The 16,642-nt window shown below is 42.4% G+C and overlaps 1 protein-coding gene across 1 annotated transcript in view; it reads right to left on the minus strand.

Annotated features, from left to right (window-relative positions):
• DNAH11 (dynein axonemal heavy chain 11) overlaps nucleotides 1–16,642 on the minus strand; it is a 250,146-nt gene that overhangs the window by 207,818 nt on the left and 25,686 nt on the right. The window contains exons 7-11 of the mRNA XM_053263692.1: nucleotides 10,945–11,178; nucleotides 7,939–8,106; nucleotides 4,421–4,537; nucleotides 688–825; nucleotides 472–596 (exon numbers count right to left, since the gene is read on the minus strand). Of these exons, the coding sequence (XP_053119667.1) occupies nucleotides 472–596; nucleotides 688–825; nucleotides 4,421–4,537; nucleotides 7,939–8,106; nucleotides 10,945–11,178 (782 nt within the window). The remainder of the gene's footprint in view (nucleotides 1–471; nucleotides 597–687; nucleotides 826–4,420; nucleotides 4,538–7,938; nucleotides 8,107–10,944; nucleotides 11,179–16,642) is intronic.

Here is a 16,642-nt window from a genome sequence, read left to right on the forward strand (position 1 = left end):
TGTTTATAGTGGCAGTTTTCCTAAAGCAATCTGTCTTTTACCTATATATCTAACCATTATAGATCTGTGCCAATATCTAGTATAGCTCAAAAGTAAAGGATCCCCCCTCCCCTTTAAAAGGGGAGAAGTTTTCGCCATTCTATCAGTGTAAGTCTTAGAGCAATTTTTTTAATTTTGTGCATGTTTTTATGTTTCACATAATTTATTGAAAATTAATTTTCTTTGTATACAACTATATTCTAGAAAACTGCATGGAAAGAGGATTTTGAGGTTATTATTTTATTTTACAAGTACAGAATCTACAGACTAAATTTCTGTGATCACCATATCCATTCCAGAAAACAATTTCATACAGGAGGGGGAAACTGTAAAATAATGGCTGGTGCGAAAAAGAAAGAAACAGACAGACAATCAAGCTACAGACTTCCTATTTTTCATGAACAATTCCCAAGCCTAAAGAGCTATACTTACGGATGAGAAAGAAATGAGAAGTTTGACCAAAATGATTGTATACGAGCTTTAATTTCTTGGGACCATTTAAGGTTTCCTGAAGTAAATGGCATGTTTTTATTTATTACTTCATTCTCTTTTTCTACCTGCAGTAGTTAAAGAATAAACAAGTTATTATGAATGGAGATATAATAAAAGGATTTCACATGGAACACTTATTCTTATGATGCCACGTACCTGCATAATGTGTTCATCATATAAGTGTTTGCAGTTATCCAGCTCTTCATCAAACATTTGCAGTAAAGTTTTGTAACTGGGGCAAAAAATGTCTGCAATAACAGGTTTCTCTAGAAAATATCCCAAAATGGCTAAAAGCTATAAAAATAAAATATAATGTCAGATCTCCTGACTTTTGATACATTAATCCAAGTTTTTTTCTCCAAATCTGGACACATCGATACCAAAAGAATTGATTTCTGATCAGTACAGTTCAATGTGACAAGAGTTAGTATAATAAACTCTTGACATTCTCCACAGCAATATGAGGGCAGAACAAGAGCTTCACCCTTGCAGGGAACCAGGAGCTTAGCTGTACTGAAAGTTTGTTGCACAGCTCAGCACACAGAGATACAGTGAAGTTATTTCAGCCTCTCCCCACTTTCTGGGAAAGCCCTTTTTGCTTCCACAGATATGTCACCTGAGGGCTGTGCAACCCTCAGGGACAGACTTGTGGAAGTGAAAAGGGCTTTTGAAAGAAGGGAAAGGAAAAGAAGCTAAAATTGCTTCTCCATTTTCCTTATCACGTGCTGGGTTGTGCAGCAAGCCTTCAGCACAACTCGTTTCCCGGCACCCTCATAATGCTATGGAGAATGTCAGCCAACATTTTGTAGGAATGAAGCAAAATCTGGAGTAAGATCTACATGTAACCAGAAGTAAACTGTAAAAAGGACTGCAACAAAACTGGATTATGCTCTTCGCTTTGTCTTCACCTGTTTGATAAAAACACAGGAGTGAATTGACCTGAAACAGCAGGCAGTGCAGGCAAGATAAGAAATATATGTGCATTTGATTAATATATAATGTAGGATGCTGTGTATACTCCTAAATGATTTGGGTAAGTTTGGCATAGGGATTTTTAAAAATCACAGCACTAATGCTATGCCTAGATTAACCAGCTATGCCATATAAAGCAGATAGACATGGAACTATACAGAGGATTGCAATTGCATCATGTGACTATTAAGTATTTGGAGTATAGGTTCTTCTAAATAAACACAAATTATGGTAAACTGTAACTTTAATCTGAAAAAGTTATATTTTTCTTCCATTTGCACTAAATTTAGAAATCAAAGTACAAAAATAATTCTTTAAATCAGGCATCCCCAAACTGCGGCCCTCCAGATGTTGCTAAACTACAACTTCCAGCATGCCCAGCCACAAAAAATTGTGTCTAGGGATGCTGGTAGTTGTAGTTCAGCAACATCTGGAGGGCTGCAGTTTGGGGATGCCTGCTTTAAAGTGAGGTTGAGAAGCAGCATACATTCAGACAAATGTTGTGCTAACATAAGGACATAGCACTAGGACATACTGCAAAGAAAGGAAGGCCTGTTCCATATTAGTCCTTGTGATAGTGGAAGACATAGACAAGTTGCATAACAGAATTCATAATAAACTCCACAAGCAGTTGCACTTAGCATAGCAAAATTGGCCCATATATTTGCAGCTTGCAAACAGTGGGGATGTTCACACGAGCAGCCCTCCCTGAGTTTGCACAGCCCTACCCAGGTAGGGCTGCTCATGTGGAATGCCGAGATCAGTCCAGATCCTAGCGCTGCCCCGCCAGGTAGCCCAAGTTCCCCCTCCTGGGCTTTTAATGAGGTAGAAAGGCATGAGTGCACCCTGTCCCCGGTTGTGAGCGATTGTGTGATGCAATGTGGGATTTCTGGAGGCCAGGCTGTGTTCCTGCGTTCCCCCATACAGATGGCCATACTGCTCCCAGCAGCATGGCTCATATGGACATGCAAGCAGTACAGCCCAAGAAAGGGAAAAGATTGTCGGGGTGAGGGGGAGTCTCCTCCCCTGACCCCGCCCTATTGTACAGGGTCATGTGAATGACCTTAGTATGCCCCAGATAAGGTCTCCCATTAGCAACTACACAATATGCAGAGCAGCTCGGCAACTACTTAAGTGTGCACAACTTCTTTCATAGTACTAGCACAACATTAGCTTGGCTATCAGCCAGCATAGTTAGTGGCAAAGGGAAACAAAAGTCTGTTTTGTGTCAAATTTTGCTTTCATATGCTGCACTTAAGTACAGGCAATATCCCAAGTACTCTAACAATTCTATAACAAATTTCTAGCTCAGTGATCCCATTAAAAATGTCGCTTGTAAGTACTATTCTCCTCACGGTAGAAGGCTAACAAGCTAAACATAGTGCACAGTATGTTTCTCACATATAAATGAGTATGTAAAAATTTTCACATATAAAATCAATACCAGAAAAGGTTACTTTTAGAAAAGAACATATTTTGAAGAGTACAAAGTGCCTGTCAGTGCATGATGGCCAAATTATGCAAGACACCAGGCATCAAATGGGACCTACTAAATTATCTCAGTTCTTTTTCAATTCATGAATGAGGCTTGAATTTGTTATTATTGCTGATGTATTGCTAAAGGCTTGGATCTGAAGAACAATGCGATTACTTCTGCATGCCCAAGGCAGCTTTGAACTTAGTCTTCCCAACATCCCTGCTGACAAACCTGTTTTGAAACCAAGGAGAGTTTAAAAGCAGTTTGAGAAGGCATAGGAAGTCTGCTATTCAAAAGGGAGAACAAAGTCAAAAGTTCCACTGGGCACATGCAAGCCCTTAACTTCACCCTTAAGTAATTCTTTGGACCTCAGCCAAAGTGAAGCATTTCCAGAGCTGTGTTCACTGCTGATTCCAGGTCTGAGGGAACCTTCAACAAAATCATTTCTGGCGTGTCCTCCCTTGAGTTGACCCCTGCTCCTACACTGGATCGGCAGCAGGTCACAAGTTTGCCATTGCAGCTGTCCAAGTGCCACCATGTGATATAACAATGGGGGCAGCACAGCAATGAGTAGTCGTGATGTGCTCAGCCAGTAGGCAAGCAAGTGGCTGTGCTGCTACACTGCATTCTCCTCCTCCATGCTCATGCGCTCAGTTTTTGAAAGAGAGGAAGTGCAAGTAGAAGAGGAGGTGAGCAGGGGAGTAGAGGAGGAAATGGTTCTGCGCAATGCAACTGCTGCCACCTAGGTAAAGGGAGAAGGGCTCACCCGTCAATGGCCGTCAGTTGCTGACTGAGTCCAATCCTCCTAATGGAGGCTTAGGAGTAGGGCAGATGTTAGTGGTAGACCTGCCTGAAGTGCTGAACCCTTGGCAGCTGCCTGAAAGTGCTGCCCTGTGACACTGATCCTGTCTGTATTCATGGACCAGCTTCATTACAATTTATGGAAGTGAGTGGTTTTAAAGTATGTGAAAATCTCAAAGCTTGTTTTTAAACGCTGCTATATTTAGTCATCATCATCATCTGAAGCTAAAGCAAAGCATTGGGAAATTTCCCCGTGAAAGCTTTACTGAAATCAACTGGAAATATTTGACAGCAAAGTCATACCACTTCTGTTCATTTAAATGGGGCATGGATGGAAGGACTTCCCATTGTATTTTGTGTTAACTGATCTCAAGATCACACCCAACACTGAATGCTCTGAGTGGGAAAGTGTCTATAGTATGGTATTAGAAGAAGATATTATTATTGTACTTAAAATAAAATGTGTGAAAGAAAGATCGGAGCATTTTAAACTTTCCTCCTTGTTACTAAAATAGGCTTCTTACATTCTGACAGATAGTACAGCATACATATAAATCTAGCACTATCTATTTCTTGTTAGACCCATTAACCATATTATTTGATATATGGCAACTGCTGGTTATGCTCCCCATAACTGACCTTAAATGCTGATTCCAAACCTGAACAGTCAAGAAACGCCACACAAAAAATTGATCCAAGACGTCTTTCAAACTCCAGAATTTTGTGTTTAAAGTTGACATAGTCTTCTTCAAATTCCTATGGAATAAAAATGTAAAACCAGTAACATTTTAAAGAAAAGGCATCCCCCCCCGCCCAAAAAACATTAGAAAACCAAAACTGTTGTCAGAACAAAAACAACGCATGTAATCTTAAATAGAGTATTAATCTGTTTCACCAATGAAGAGACTAAAGACCTCAGATCATTATTCTTAGAGCAATATGTGATGTGCAGGTCATATTTACATGGACCTAAATCCCACATACTTAACTGGGGCTTACTTCCAGGACAACGTGCATAAGATGGCAGCCTTAGTGAATTTGGAGAAAGGAATGGCAGATAAAGGAAGGAAGAGAATATATTTTTCATATTCATTGGACAATTTGTAGAGTTAAGAGACCATCACACTCCATATCAAACATATGAAAAGCCATTGAAAAGACCATAACATTTTGCTGCCTCAAATAGAGAAACAAATAGTACTCTTCTCTTCCTTTTCGCCTATTAAAATAACACTCTAGTTCCTTCCTTCCTTCTTCTTCAACGTGACACTATTTACTCTGCAGAGTAAAAACCAGTGTGATGCCATTTCTCCTTCTTTCCTCTATAGGTCATGGCCCATCCATTGGAAGGGTGATAGGCGATTGCCATGCTTCCCCCAAGAATTGCAACACAACCTGCCACCTGAAGCAGTCAACTTCACCTGGCTTCATTGTAGGGCTGACCCTGCAAACATCCCAAATATTTTGTAACATTTTATCCCTGTACTATACAGCCTCCCACAAACAAGGCCTGAGCCATGCTCAGTGGGACTTACAGACACTTAATTTCGGCTGGATTGTATCTAAGCAGGTTAATAGTATCAGAACAAGAGAGGTCTTGAATCAGTACCCAAATCATTCTCTTATACAATATCAAACTAGTATTCTAACAAGTTTTAACAAGCCCCATATCTTCCTTATTTTATTACTTTAACACGGTATATTAACAAACATTTGCTATTCAAAAATGCTAGCATTTAATTCAACAGAGGAAGCAATGAGTCAAACTCAAAGATGCCATTGAGCATAATTTATTATATATGGTCTTTAATCCTCCCTAAAAGCTACATGGAAAATAGTTCTTGAAGTATTCTATAATAAACCTTTTATTTTATTTTTTTTGAAAAGGGAAAAAAAATATTGTTATTTCCCATTAATCGTGGCTGCAATCCTGCTCACAGTTAGGCTATTTACATCCTATTTACTTTAATTAGATTTAGATAGCCTAACTGCATGGAATGCTGGATTGTACCCAAGTGACTACAACTGATATCCATAGTCCATGTACATTTAAGTTATTAATTACTTAATTATATTTCTATCTCACACATCAGGTTAAAAACCTCTCAGGGTGGCTTACAACAGTTAAAACAATATACATATTAGAGCTGTCCTCCTAATTTTAATAAGATTATTTTGGAACAAGAAAGATGTGGATGGGTTTTGAGGCTTATCACAGAACTAAACTGAATAACATGATATTAAGACAGTTTCCCATAGAGACACTCTTAGCACTACTTTCTCCCTGAAGTTAATAGTACTTTTGGTACTGTACTTTTGGCAAATGATAGATGTCAAGTAGTGTAAAAAAAGAATTACAAAGATGCAAGAGAGACAAAAGATACTGAGGCGCTTCACACAATTAATGTGAAGTGCCGGTAGGGTTGGTAAGGGGGAGAGCACTAATAAAACTATTCAGTTCTAGCATTATTTCATTTCATCATTCAGTGTCCAAGCTGCACACAGAAAAAAGGTGGCCAAAGATAAATAAAGCTGATTGATTGATTAAGTGCCAACAAGTCAGTACTCTTAGCGACCCCATATAAGCTAGCACACTTATAATATGCTTGAGCTGCAAGTAAGCTGAAATGGCAACAAGCTTCACACAAGACTTTAATGTTCTGAAATGCACCAGAACGTTTCTGTGTTATAGGTCAGTGATTAACAAGTTCTGAACAGTTGAACATAAAAGTCCCGTTCAGATATGAAAAAAGGGACGCTGTATTCACATACAGCATCCCGAGAACACACCAGCAAGCACCCACACCCTTGGTACTCACTCGCCGAGAAGCCTCGCACTGCCATGCTTTCCACACTTAAGGCCTTTGTCTGATAAAGCAAAACACTGTAAGATGACAGGATCCATTTCCATGATCAAAAGGTTGGGGCATCCTAGCCTCCTAATCTCAGAAACGGCCATCGTCACACTTATGGAGTTTGCATCTTCAGACAAAGTCTGTAAGCCTGGAGAGTGCAGGGAGGGCGATGCTTCTCAGTGTGTCAGAGCTGTGGCAGAACTCTGGATCTGCTCTCAGGAGGCTGTACATGAGTACAGCATCCTTTCCCCCCATGCCCGAATAGGGTTAAAATGTTCACTGTATTTGATGTTTGGCAAAGAAAGACACCCCTGCTAACTTGACAAAGAGGCACTTTTGAACATGGTGATTCTCTTTATTTGGCAGGGGGAGAGTAACTGGCCCTCTCCACCTCCAGCACAGTACCTCCAGTGACTGTTGCTGGTGCCTATCTTGTGTTTCTTTTTAGATTGTGAGTCCTTTGGAGACAGTGACTGTTGCTGGTGCCTATCTTGTGTTTCTTTTTAGATTGTGAGTCCTTTGGAGACAGGGATCCATCTTATTTATTTCTTATTTCTCTTCGTAAACCGCCCTGAGCCATTTTTGGAAGGGCAGTATAGAAATTGAATTAATAATAATAATAATAATAATAATAATAATAATAATAATAATAATCCCAGTAGTAATTGTCATCCTAGGTGCAATTCCAAAAAACCTTGAAGAGCACCTCAACACCATAGGGGCCACAGAAATCACCATCAGCCAGTTACAAAAAGCCACTTTACTGGGAAAGGCCTATATTCTGCGACGATATCTATAATAACAGCAACAACATTGATAATAAAATTCGGCTATCCCAGGTCCTTGGGAAGGATTCAACGTCTGGATAAAACAAACCAGTCAATAACACCTCTCTGACTGTGTAAATAAATAATAATAATAATAATATATTAATTTCAACACTATTTTGATGAAGTAAAATATACCTGTATTCTCCAACAGAGTAAACGCAAATGTTTATTAATAAACACTACAGTGAAACATATTGCAGAGTATTACAGTTCACACCCCCTACTGTCAATCTTGTACATGAAAATAACAAGGGAAAGTTACCAAGTTGTGAAAAAGCACACCCTTTAGGAAGATAGCAACATGTAATGCTGAAGTCAGAGACTTCAGGCTTCATTAATACATGTCTTGGTCCAAAGATTTCCTCTCGGTTAACTTCTATTCTACATTACGCACCTCAGTCAGTGTCACTATATTTATTTGCATTTTCCCCCCAAGAAAAAAAGAGAAACAAATATGGAAAATGCATATTACCATGTTGTTGTAATCTAAGGGGCTAGATGTTCTCTCTTTAAATATGTTACAAGACTCAACAAATTCTTCATTCAGCTTGTATATTTGGTCATTCAAACCCTTTCCTTTGATTCCACCAAATTCCAGCTTCTCCAGCTTTTCAAATTCAAGAATCGTAGAAAAAATATTCTAAAACAACAAGGCATCATTAAATTATGCTGTTTTACAATAAATGAACACTAGATTAAAATGTATCTTTAGAGCCTCACACTTCAACTTGCCTATGATTTGTTCTACTATCCTGCTTCCCCCACTAAAACCAGATGTATGCACATATTATATATATTTTCAACAACAAAAGAGTTCTCAAAGCAGTTTATATAGGAAAAGAATAATAAGAAAATGATTCCCTGTTCCCAAAGGGGCTCACAGTCTAGAAAGAAACACAAGGCAGACACCAGCAACAGCCACTGAGCGGGGGGCGCTGTTAAAACCTAGCAATGGGTTTTCTTGGATACAGAGGCTTTCCCCAAAGTTGCTTTAAAGACCGATGCCCACATGAAACATCAAAACACAAGGAATTACTTCTAAATGAGTTGTAGAGATTAGCTTTTATATTTAAAAGTCCAACACAAGCCAACAAGCTCTAATGTTCTTCTTCAAGGTTATTATCTTTCTTCCTTAAGATATTTTTGCCCCACGATTCTATTCTATCAGCAGGACTCCTGAGGTGGCTCACACACAAGAATTAAAATACAGAACAATAAAATATCATCAACATTCAATAACAGGACAAAACAAAACAAACACTTAAATGATTTGAAATTCAAATGTGTTACCCATTCCAAAGGCACACTAGAACAGCATATAGTTCACCTAATATCTGAATGCCAGCAGGGAAAAGGCCAATTGAGCCACCTGGGGCAGAGCATTCCATAACCTAGGCACCATGACTGAAGGAACCCTCTCTCAGGTACTCACCAGCCATGCCCTCATCCAGCAGGGGAACTCATAAAGCAGGAGCTCTATCCAACTCCTAAGAGAGCATAGGATTAAATGGAAAGAGACTGTATTTCAAATATCCTGGCCCTAAAGCATTTAGAGCTTTAAAGGTCACCAACCAGCCCTTTGGTTTTGACGTGAAAATTTGCATTCAAGGCTTTCACTCCACTTACTTGCAGTCTGTCAAATATTTATTTATTTAATATAAATTTAATGTAATAAATTTTATATAAAATAAATATAAGGAAGAAATATCTTCCTTACAAACTATTCAATTTATAGATTGTCATGGTACCCCAAGAAATCCTGGAAATTCTTTCTGGAGAATTTGGTGCAGTTTAGAGAATTCTCTGTTGGAGACCCCTAGCCCTCCCTCCAAAACTACAATCAGGGAAAAGAAAAAACATTAACCCTATTTAAGTATATAGCACAGATAGTCTTTGGTGAAAGTGGGGAAGGGGACAGGAGACAGCTGATTTCTGAAAGCACTGAAGACAGACAGACAAGAACCCTGAAGAAGAATTTTATATAGTTCAAAATTCAAATGTCTTAAAAATAAAGTAGCATTCTCCAATACTGTTTTGAAGTAATTCCTCTGGTCTTTGATGTTGGGCTGGTGTACCTCTCTTGTCTCTGGACCACACAACTATGAACACTACATTCATTTTATCTAAGTTCTGACATTTAATGTAATGAAGTGGCAATCTTGTGCACACTTACTTGAAAATAATTCCCAATGAATTAATTGGAACTTGCTTCTAAATATACATGCAGAGAACAATTTTTAAAACCCACTGTTGGTGCATATAGCATGCAGATTTGCTGCAAACTAATCTCAATGCCACCACTGCATTAAAGTGGTGGTTCTCATATAGACGTGCAGCAACTGTCCTCATTCAACCCAGCAACTCTAGTAGCTGTTGCTGCCTCCCTTACGTTTCTTTTAAGACTGTGAGCCTCTTTAGGACAGAGAAGCTTTTTTCATTCTTTTTGCTATGTAAACCACATTGTGAACTTCTCATTGCAAAGCAATGTATAAATATTCTTAACCAGAGGTGCACCTAGGTAGTTTTGGAGCCTCGAGCTTAAGGCCTTTGGAGCCCACCACCACCGCAAGTTAAGCATCACCCATCTACACACACACCCCATGACACACCCAGTATCTTTGACATGAGGGTTCTCTTGAGAGCACAAACAGCAACTGAACTCACAAGAATGTAAGAATATAAGACAGGTATATTTGTGTAAATATGGATTAGCAGAAACATTTTAATATGCAATTTAATATATTCCCATCCCATATATTTCTTTCCCTATTCCCCCCTCTGTCCCTAAGGAAGAGGTCACACTCAGCTGCTCAGCACAGGTCACAGTCATGCTCTGCTGCCTGACACAGTGCAAGCACAACACCCGTGACAGACTAAAGAGGATTGCGGGGGCAGGGGGTGTGGAGGCCTTGGACCAGCCAAGAAGTCCAAGGGTAAGAGCGCCTCTGTTCTTAACAATAAGAGGGAGGAGGGGGAGGCACCAAATGTGGAAATGCAATCAGAAGATTTTTTGGAAAAGACTAATCCTAGCCTAAATTAAAAGTTAATCATTAATTTCTATAGTTTGGATCCATTGTACATGTGGAAGGCACTTCTACTTGTGCAGAATGTGGGGGGGGGGCGGCAATTGGTATCTATCCCTCCCTTCCTGTTGGAGTCTTCATGCCATTTGCCATCCCGTTCCAAAGGGGGTCTCAGGAACAGATTTTCAGGGGGACAGAGACTGTAGAGGGAAGAGGGAGGTGGGAAAGACTTATTATGTGAATAGAACTCTGTTCAACTCACAAAAAGGGAAATTAGGATCCAAACCAATGTACACTTATATTACATGTAGAAAATGAAGTGAATATGTGACTTTCTAGATTCTCTCTCTCTCTCTCTCTCTCTCTCTCTCTCACACACACACACACAGAATTTTCCAGGCAGCCTATTCTGATAGGCTGTAATATTGATAGATAAAGGAGTTGGTAAAGAATACCTCTATTTTTTCTAAGCGTTTTAGAAACATATCAGATCTGGCAAATATCATCTGCGGCTGAAAATCCCATGGTTTGAACTCTTGACTGTTAGTGAAATACGTTGACATTTTTTTTCTTTGATTAAAGAAGGCACCCTTAACGCTCCTTAAAGTATTAAGAGCAACTTGCACTTGTTCCAAACTTTCTTCAGTTTCTCTTTTCATAAGATCTTCTGCTGATAGGTATGATATAGCCTAGGGGAAGAAATTAAAAAATTCACTAAAATACCAAACAAACCCACTTTTCCATTGTGAGTGCTGCCTTACAACATGAATAGAAAGTAACAAAGTTTAAAAAATTGCATGAAAACAAATGGATTTCAGAACCTAATCTTCTGTAACTACTAATATAATGAGCTGGATTATGTACCTGTCTAAGAACCACACTACACTTTACACTAAATGCGTCACTGGCCCTGATTTGCTTAAATTTATTAAATATCAGCATTACTAAATATCAGCTAATAGGGCCAGATACAGATTGTGATTATGGTGTGGGAGAAGGGGGCTATCTCATTCTCTCAGTCTGGACTGGGACCCCCACAATGGCTCTTTGCCCCAAGAAGGAAGCTCTGATTGGTACCAATGGGAGTTTCCCTTTTGGAGAAAATCACAGCTGCAGAGAGAAGGTTCAGATTGGTTGCAAAATAGTCCCAATCTATTGCCACAGTCCAAATCTAGATCAGAGTCCTCCTGCCCAAAGGTTCTACTTAGTAGAAAAAAGGTTAAGCATGTTAGAGCCAAGGATAGATTTAATGGAAAAACAGGTTCCATTGGTGGGCCACTGTGTGAAACAGGATGCTGGACAAGATGGTCCTTGGGCCTGATCCAGCAGGGCTGTTCTTATGTTCTTAGGTTGCTTGCCTGTAACTTATGATCTCTCTGGGGATCCATGGTCACTCACAACTGAGTCTTCTGTGCCTGCACAGGAGGCCCACAGAAGAATCTAAAGCTCCATTTAGGCACTCTCCGGCCCTTTAAGGTGTAGTGATATTGGAGCCTACAAAGTCGGCTGTAGAGCACCTCCCTCTTCAGTTCCTGAACTGGCCACTGCAAAGGAACTGATGACATTGAGAGATAGAGAAGACAGCAGACAAGCCATAGCAGCACAGGTAAGCAAACAGTTCATGCCAAGCTAGCACAGGGGACGGCCGGGCGGGTGTTGTGAGTGACCATGGATCCCCACAGAGATCATAAGTTACAGGTAAGCAACCTGTTTATCTCTGTAAGGATCCATGGTCCCTTACAACTGGGTGAGTGACTAGCTCCCATAAAAAGGGGGTGGGTGCTAGCAGTTACAGTACTTTCTTTAAGACCGCCCAACCAAAATTGGCCTCTGAAGCAAAATGCAAGACCACAGCGTAGTGATGGACAAAGGGCAGGTTCGAGGATCAGGTGGCAGCCCTGCAAATGTCCTTCATACTGATGCCCGACATGTGGACAGCTGAGGTAGCCATGGACCTAGTGGAATGTGCCCAAATTTTGGAGGGCGGCTGAACACCTTGCTTCTTATAACAGAAGAAAATCAATTGCACCAGCCAGTTGGACAATCTTTGTCTAGAAATGGTGAAACATTTACTGGCTTATGCATAGGAGATGAACAGTTGGTCAGAATGCCTGAATGCCTTTGTGCAATCCTGGAAATAAAAGGAGACACTTGTGGACATCTAGGGTGTGCATAGAATGCTTGAGAGGTGTCGATGGGTCACAGAAGAATGTCCTAGCTGATGTAAAAGTCCAACACGATCTTAGGGAGAAAAGGAGGATGCGGACACAGGACCACCTTGTCCAGGTAAAATTTAGTATATGGGGAATCAGCCCTCAGAGAAGTGAGTTCACTTACACGTCTCGCAAACATGATGGCCACAAGGAAGGCAGTCTTTAGGCATAGCAGTTTCATGGAGGATGGCAACAGGGTTCGAAGGGGGCCCTTGTGAGCGTGGACAGCACAAGTGAGAGACTCCAAGGCTCAACTGGTGCCTGCACCAGGGGGTACAGGTTGTTAATCCCTTTCAAAAAATGTTCAGAGAGAGTGAACAAAAACCACCTTGCCATCCCAGCCTGGGTGGCGAACTGAGATGGCAGTGAGCTGAACCTTAAGGGAGGTATTTGAGAGACCCAAACCCTTGAGAGAGGTGAGGTAGAGAAGTATTTGGCAGATCGAAGCCTGGAGTGAGCCAAAGCCCTTAGAAGACACATAGGATGTGAAACACTTTCATTTGCACATATAGTCCCATCTCGTAGAGGCCTTTCTCTCATTTAACAGGATCTCATCTAAAGGTTCAGCCTCCACGTTGTAGCGAGTGGGTCCGAAGGGCATGGTGTAGGACTAGACCCCCGTCTCTCGTGAGGAGGTCCTGTTGAGATGGAAGGCAAAGGTAAGAGTTGTTGCATAGCCGGAGCCAAGAACCAGGGTTGCCTGGGCCACCAGGGGCAGACCAGGATGCACTACATGTGCTCTTGCAGTATCTTCCCCACCACTCTGGGTATAGTGGAAAGTGGGGAGAGAGGTAATACAGTCTGTTCTTCCATTGCAGTTGGAAAGCATCGCCTAGGGAGTTTGGGCTGATGTCCACCCTAGAACAGAACAGAGAACACTTTGCATTTTGTGCAGTGGCAAATAGGTCAACAGCAGGGACACCCCAGGAATCAAACACATCTGACAGAACAGAGCCATTCAGTTCCCACTCATGAAAAGGACAGATCCCAGCTAAGAAAGTCAGAGAAAATGTTATCCTCCCCATTGATACGTATTGCCATGGGCAGGATATCAAATCTCAGGCACCATTCCCACAAATGCAATGCAAAGGTATTCAGGGACTTGGATACAGTGACCCCCTGATGGTTCAAGTAGGTGATAGCTGTAGGTCCACATTGATGTGGACCTTAACCACCTGGCCCTGGATGACGGGCAGGAATGCCTTGAAAGCAAAGAAAACTGCTAAGACCTCTAAAAAGTTAATATGGAGTTCTGGGAGTTCCAAAGGCCACATGCCTGGAGGAAACCACAGTGTGCACCCCAACCCTGCATGGAAGCATTGGTAGTGACTGATATTGTAGGGTTCAGTTCCTGAAAAGCAACCCCTTGTGAAAGGGAATCAGGCTGGGACCACCAGAGCAGGTCTCGTATGACTAACCACTTGTGACTGTCGAGGTTTGGCCAGAAGACAGACAGCAGCCAGAGTTGTAGTCTCCACATCCTCAAGCATGAATTTGCCACAGTTGTGGTGCAAGAGGCCATAAGGCCCAGTGAGTGTGAGGACCCTAGTGTGTGTGGGTGTGTGTGTGTGTGAGAGTGGTAGTTGACAAAACCCACTACCCAAACCTGGTGCCCCTAGGACCTTTATAAGTGGTCTGAATCCTTCCAAATCCAAATCAAATCAAATCCTAATCAAATCTGAAGTGATTTGAGGGGACAGATTCAGACACAAAACAAATCAAGGGTGATCTGATTCGGGCACAAATCGAATTTAAAAAATCTATTCGTGCACATCCCCAGGAGGGGGAGCCTCCAGGCCTAAGGTGCTTGCCATCTCCTGGATTTGCACCCGATAGGATTTAGTCTTTTCATTTAGCGAGTTAGACAGTTAGTTTGCCAAATTATCATCTGGCGATGTGCCTAGTGGCACCTCCGTGACCTCAGAGTTGGGGTCAGATGCATAAGAAGAGTTCCCATCAATATCAGGATCCTCAGGTAATGGAGTCCTGGGGCGAGGCCCTGCAGGAGTAACAGGTTCTCCAGGCACAGACAGTATCACAGGGTTTGCAGGTCCTGCGGCCCCCAGGGGAGCAGGTTCCTGCAGAGGTGCAGGCACCAATGGGAGTTCAGGAGCAGGCAATAATGGTGGTACAGGTGTAGGAGGCAGTGCCCTGGGCATTGGGGTAGCAGGTTTTGAAGAGGCAGCTGGTGTGGTGAGGGACTTAGAGGGGTCAGCAGGATCTGGAGTGAGAGACATTGGAAGAGCCCCCTGGAGGCACATCAATTTCAACAGTCTATATTCTTCAAAGTCATATGGTAAGGCTGGGGAATTGTAGACGGAGCATGAGCAGAAATGCTCCCTTGCCCTCAAATGCGGTGAGTCAAAGGCCCCTGGGGAGCTGCTATAGTCCCGGGGGTTCCTAGGGACACAGGAGGCAGAAAAGTGGAAGCGCTCCCTCCAGGGCACAGCTGAGGGGCAAGCTGGTGTCAAGGTGGAGGGGCTACCCATAGGGGTCTTAGGAATAGGGAGAAGTGAACTGGGTTTGTCAGTGTAAAGACCTTGGGACAAGGTGAAGCCTTTGAAAGTAGAGCCTGAGGGTGTTGAGCTAGCAGAGCCGAGTAGATGCTCCAGTTCCTTTAGAACTAGGTTTGTCAGCGCTGGAGAGTCCAGAGAAGGTGTGGCAGGCTGCAACGTCAAAAGTGGGGAGGAGACTGGGAAGGTGTCGAACCACTGGAGATGACGATGGGCAAAGGTGGTGCCAACCGAACAGGCAAGAGATAGAGAGTAGTTGCAGCGGCTCTGAGAAAAGCTGGCACCAGTGGTGGCGACGGCATCATGGGCACCATCGACATCGGAGCCAAGGTCACTGACGTTGTTGAAGGTGAATGCCTCAGGGTCAGAGCAGCAGAAGTCAACACTGAAACATGAGGCACGAGCATCGAAGACTTCGAACGGCTCAGAGCTGGAGTAGGAGTCAATGCCAATGGGGTCAACGTGGAGCATGCCGATGTCAATGAATGCCCCGAAGTGCTTAGGTTCCTCAATGCTGAGGAGGCTGGAACTGAAGCGTTCACCGTCCAAGACTTGGAAGTGATGATTCCAGAGATCAAAGGCTGAGGAGAAAACGAAGTGGCCGGCTGCACAGTTGAAGGCGAGGGGACTTAGTCGAAGACAAAGCCAGTGGCTTAGGCACTGAGTACGACTTCGGTGACACAATCGAGGTCGAAGCAAGCTTCTCATGCTTCTTGTGCAGCTCTCCCATAGACGAGTGGTGATGGTCGTGCTTGTGTTTTCGGAAGTGCTCCCAGCCGCTTTCCAAAGGCTTCCTAAACTCCATGCTTGCAAAAGCGCTGGATGTCAACGGAGTTGTCACTGAGGTGGGCACCAATGGAGCCAAGAGGCTAGCCACTGCAGTTTTTGGCAGTGATGGTGGACTCGGGCTCGGAGTCCCCAGATGGAGAATATTTTCATACATAGGCCTTCAGTTGTAATTCCCTGCTCAAACGGGTCTTTTTCTTAAATGACAAACAGACCTTCCAGGTACTGGTATTATGACTATCCCCCAAACATATGAGCCAGTCATCATGACCATCAGAAGAGGGCATAGTGTCTCTGCAGGTTACACACCTTATAAAACTTTCTGGATTAGACATAGCCAAACCCCATCCCCCACCCACAGCCTGCTCCGGAGGTGGGGGGAACTGTCCGAGGTCAGCCAAATCAGAGTTAGAATGCCAAGAACAGAAGCACAAGCCAGAGAGAAATCAAAAGACAGTCTGAGGTCAAACAATCCAAATAGTGCAGTAAATCTGAGAGACAGAAGATAGTCAAAAATACAGTCCAGGTCAAACACAGGAAAGTCAGATAAAGAGTTGTCAGAAAACAGACCAAGTCAAAATTGAGAAAACAGTCCAAATAGCAATATTCACTTTCTCACTGAACGAAGGAACAAGAACAGA

The sequence above is a fragment of the Hemicordylus capensis genome, chromosome 6 (assembly GCF_027244095.1).
Source record: "Hemicordylus capensis ecotype Gifberg chromosome 6, rHemCap1.1.pri, whole genome shotgun sequence".
Lineage (NCBI taxonomy): Eukaryota > Metazoa > Chordata > Lepidosauria > Squamata > Cordylidae > Hemicordylus > Hemicordylus capensis.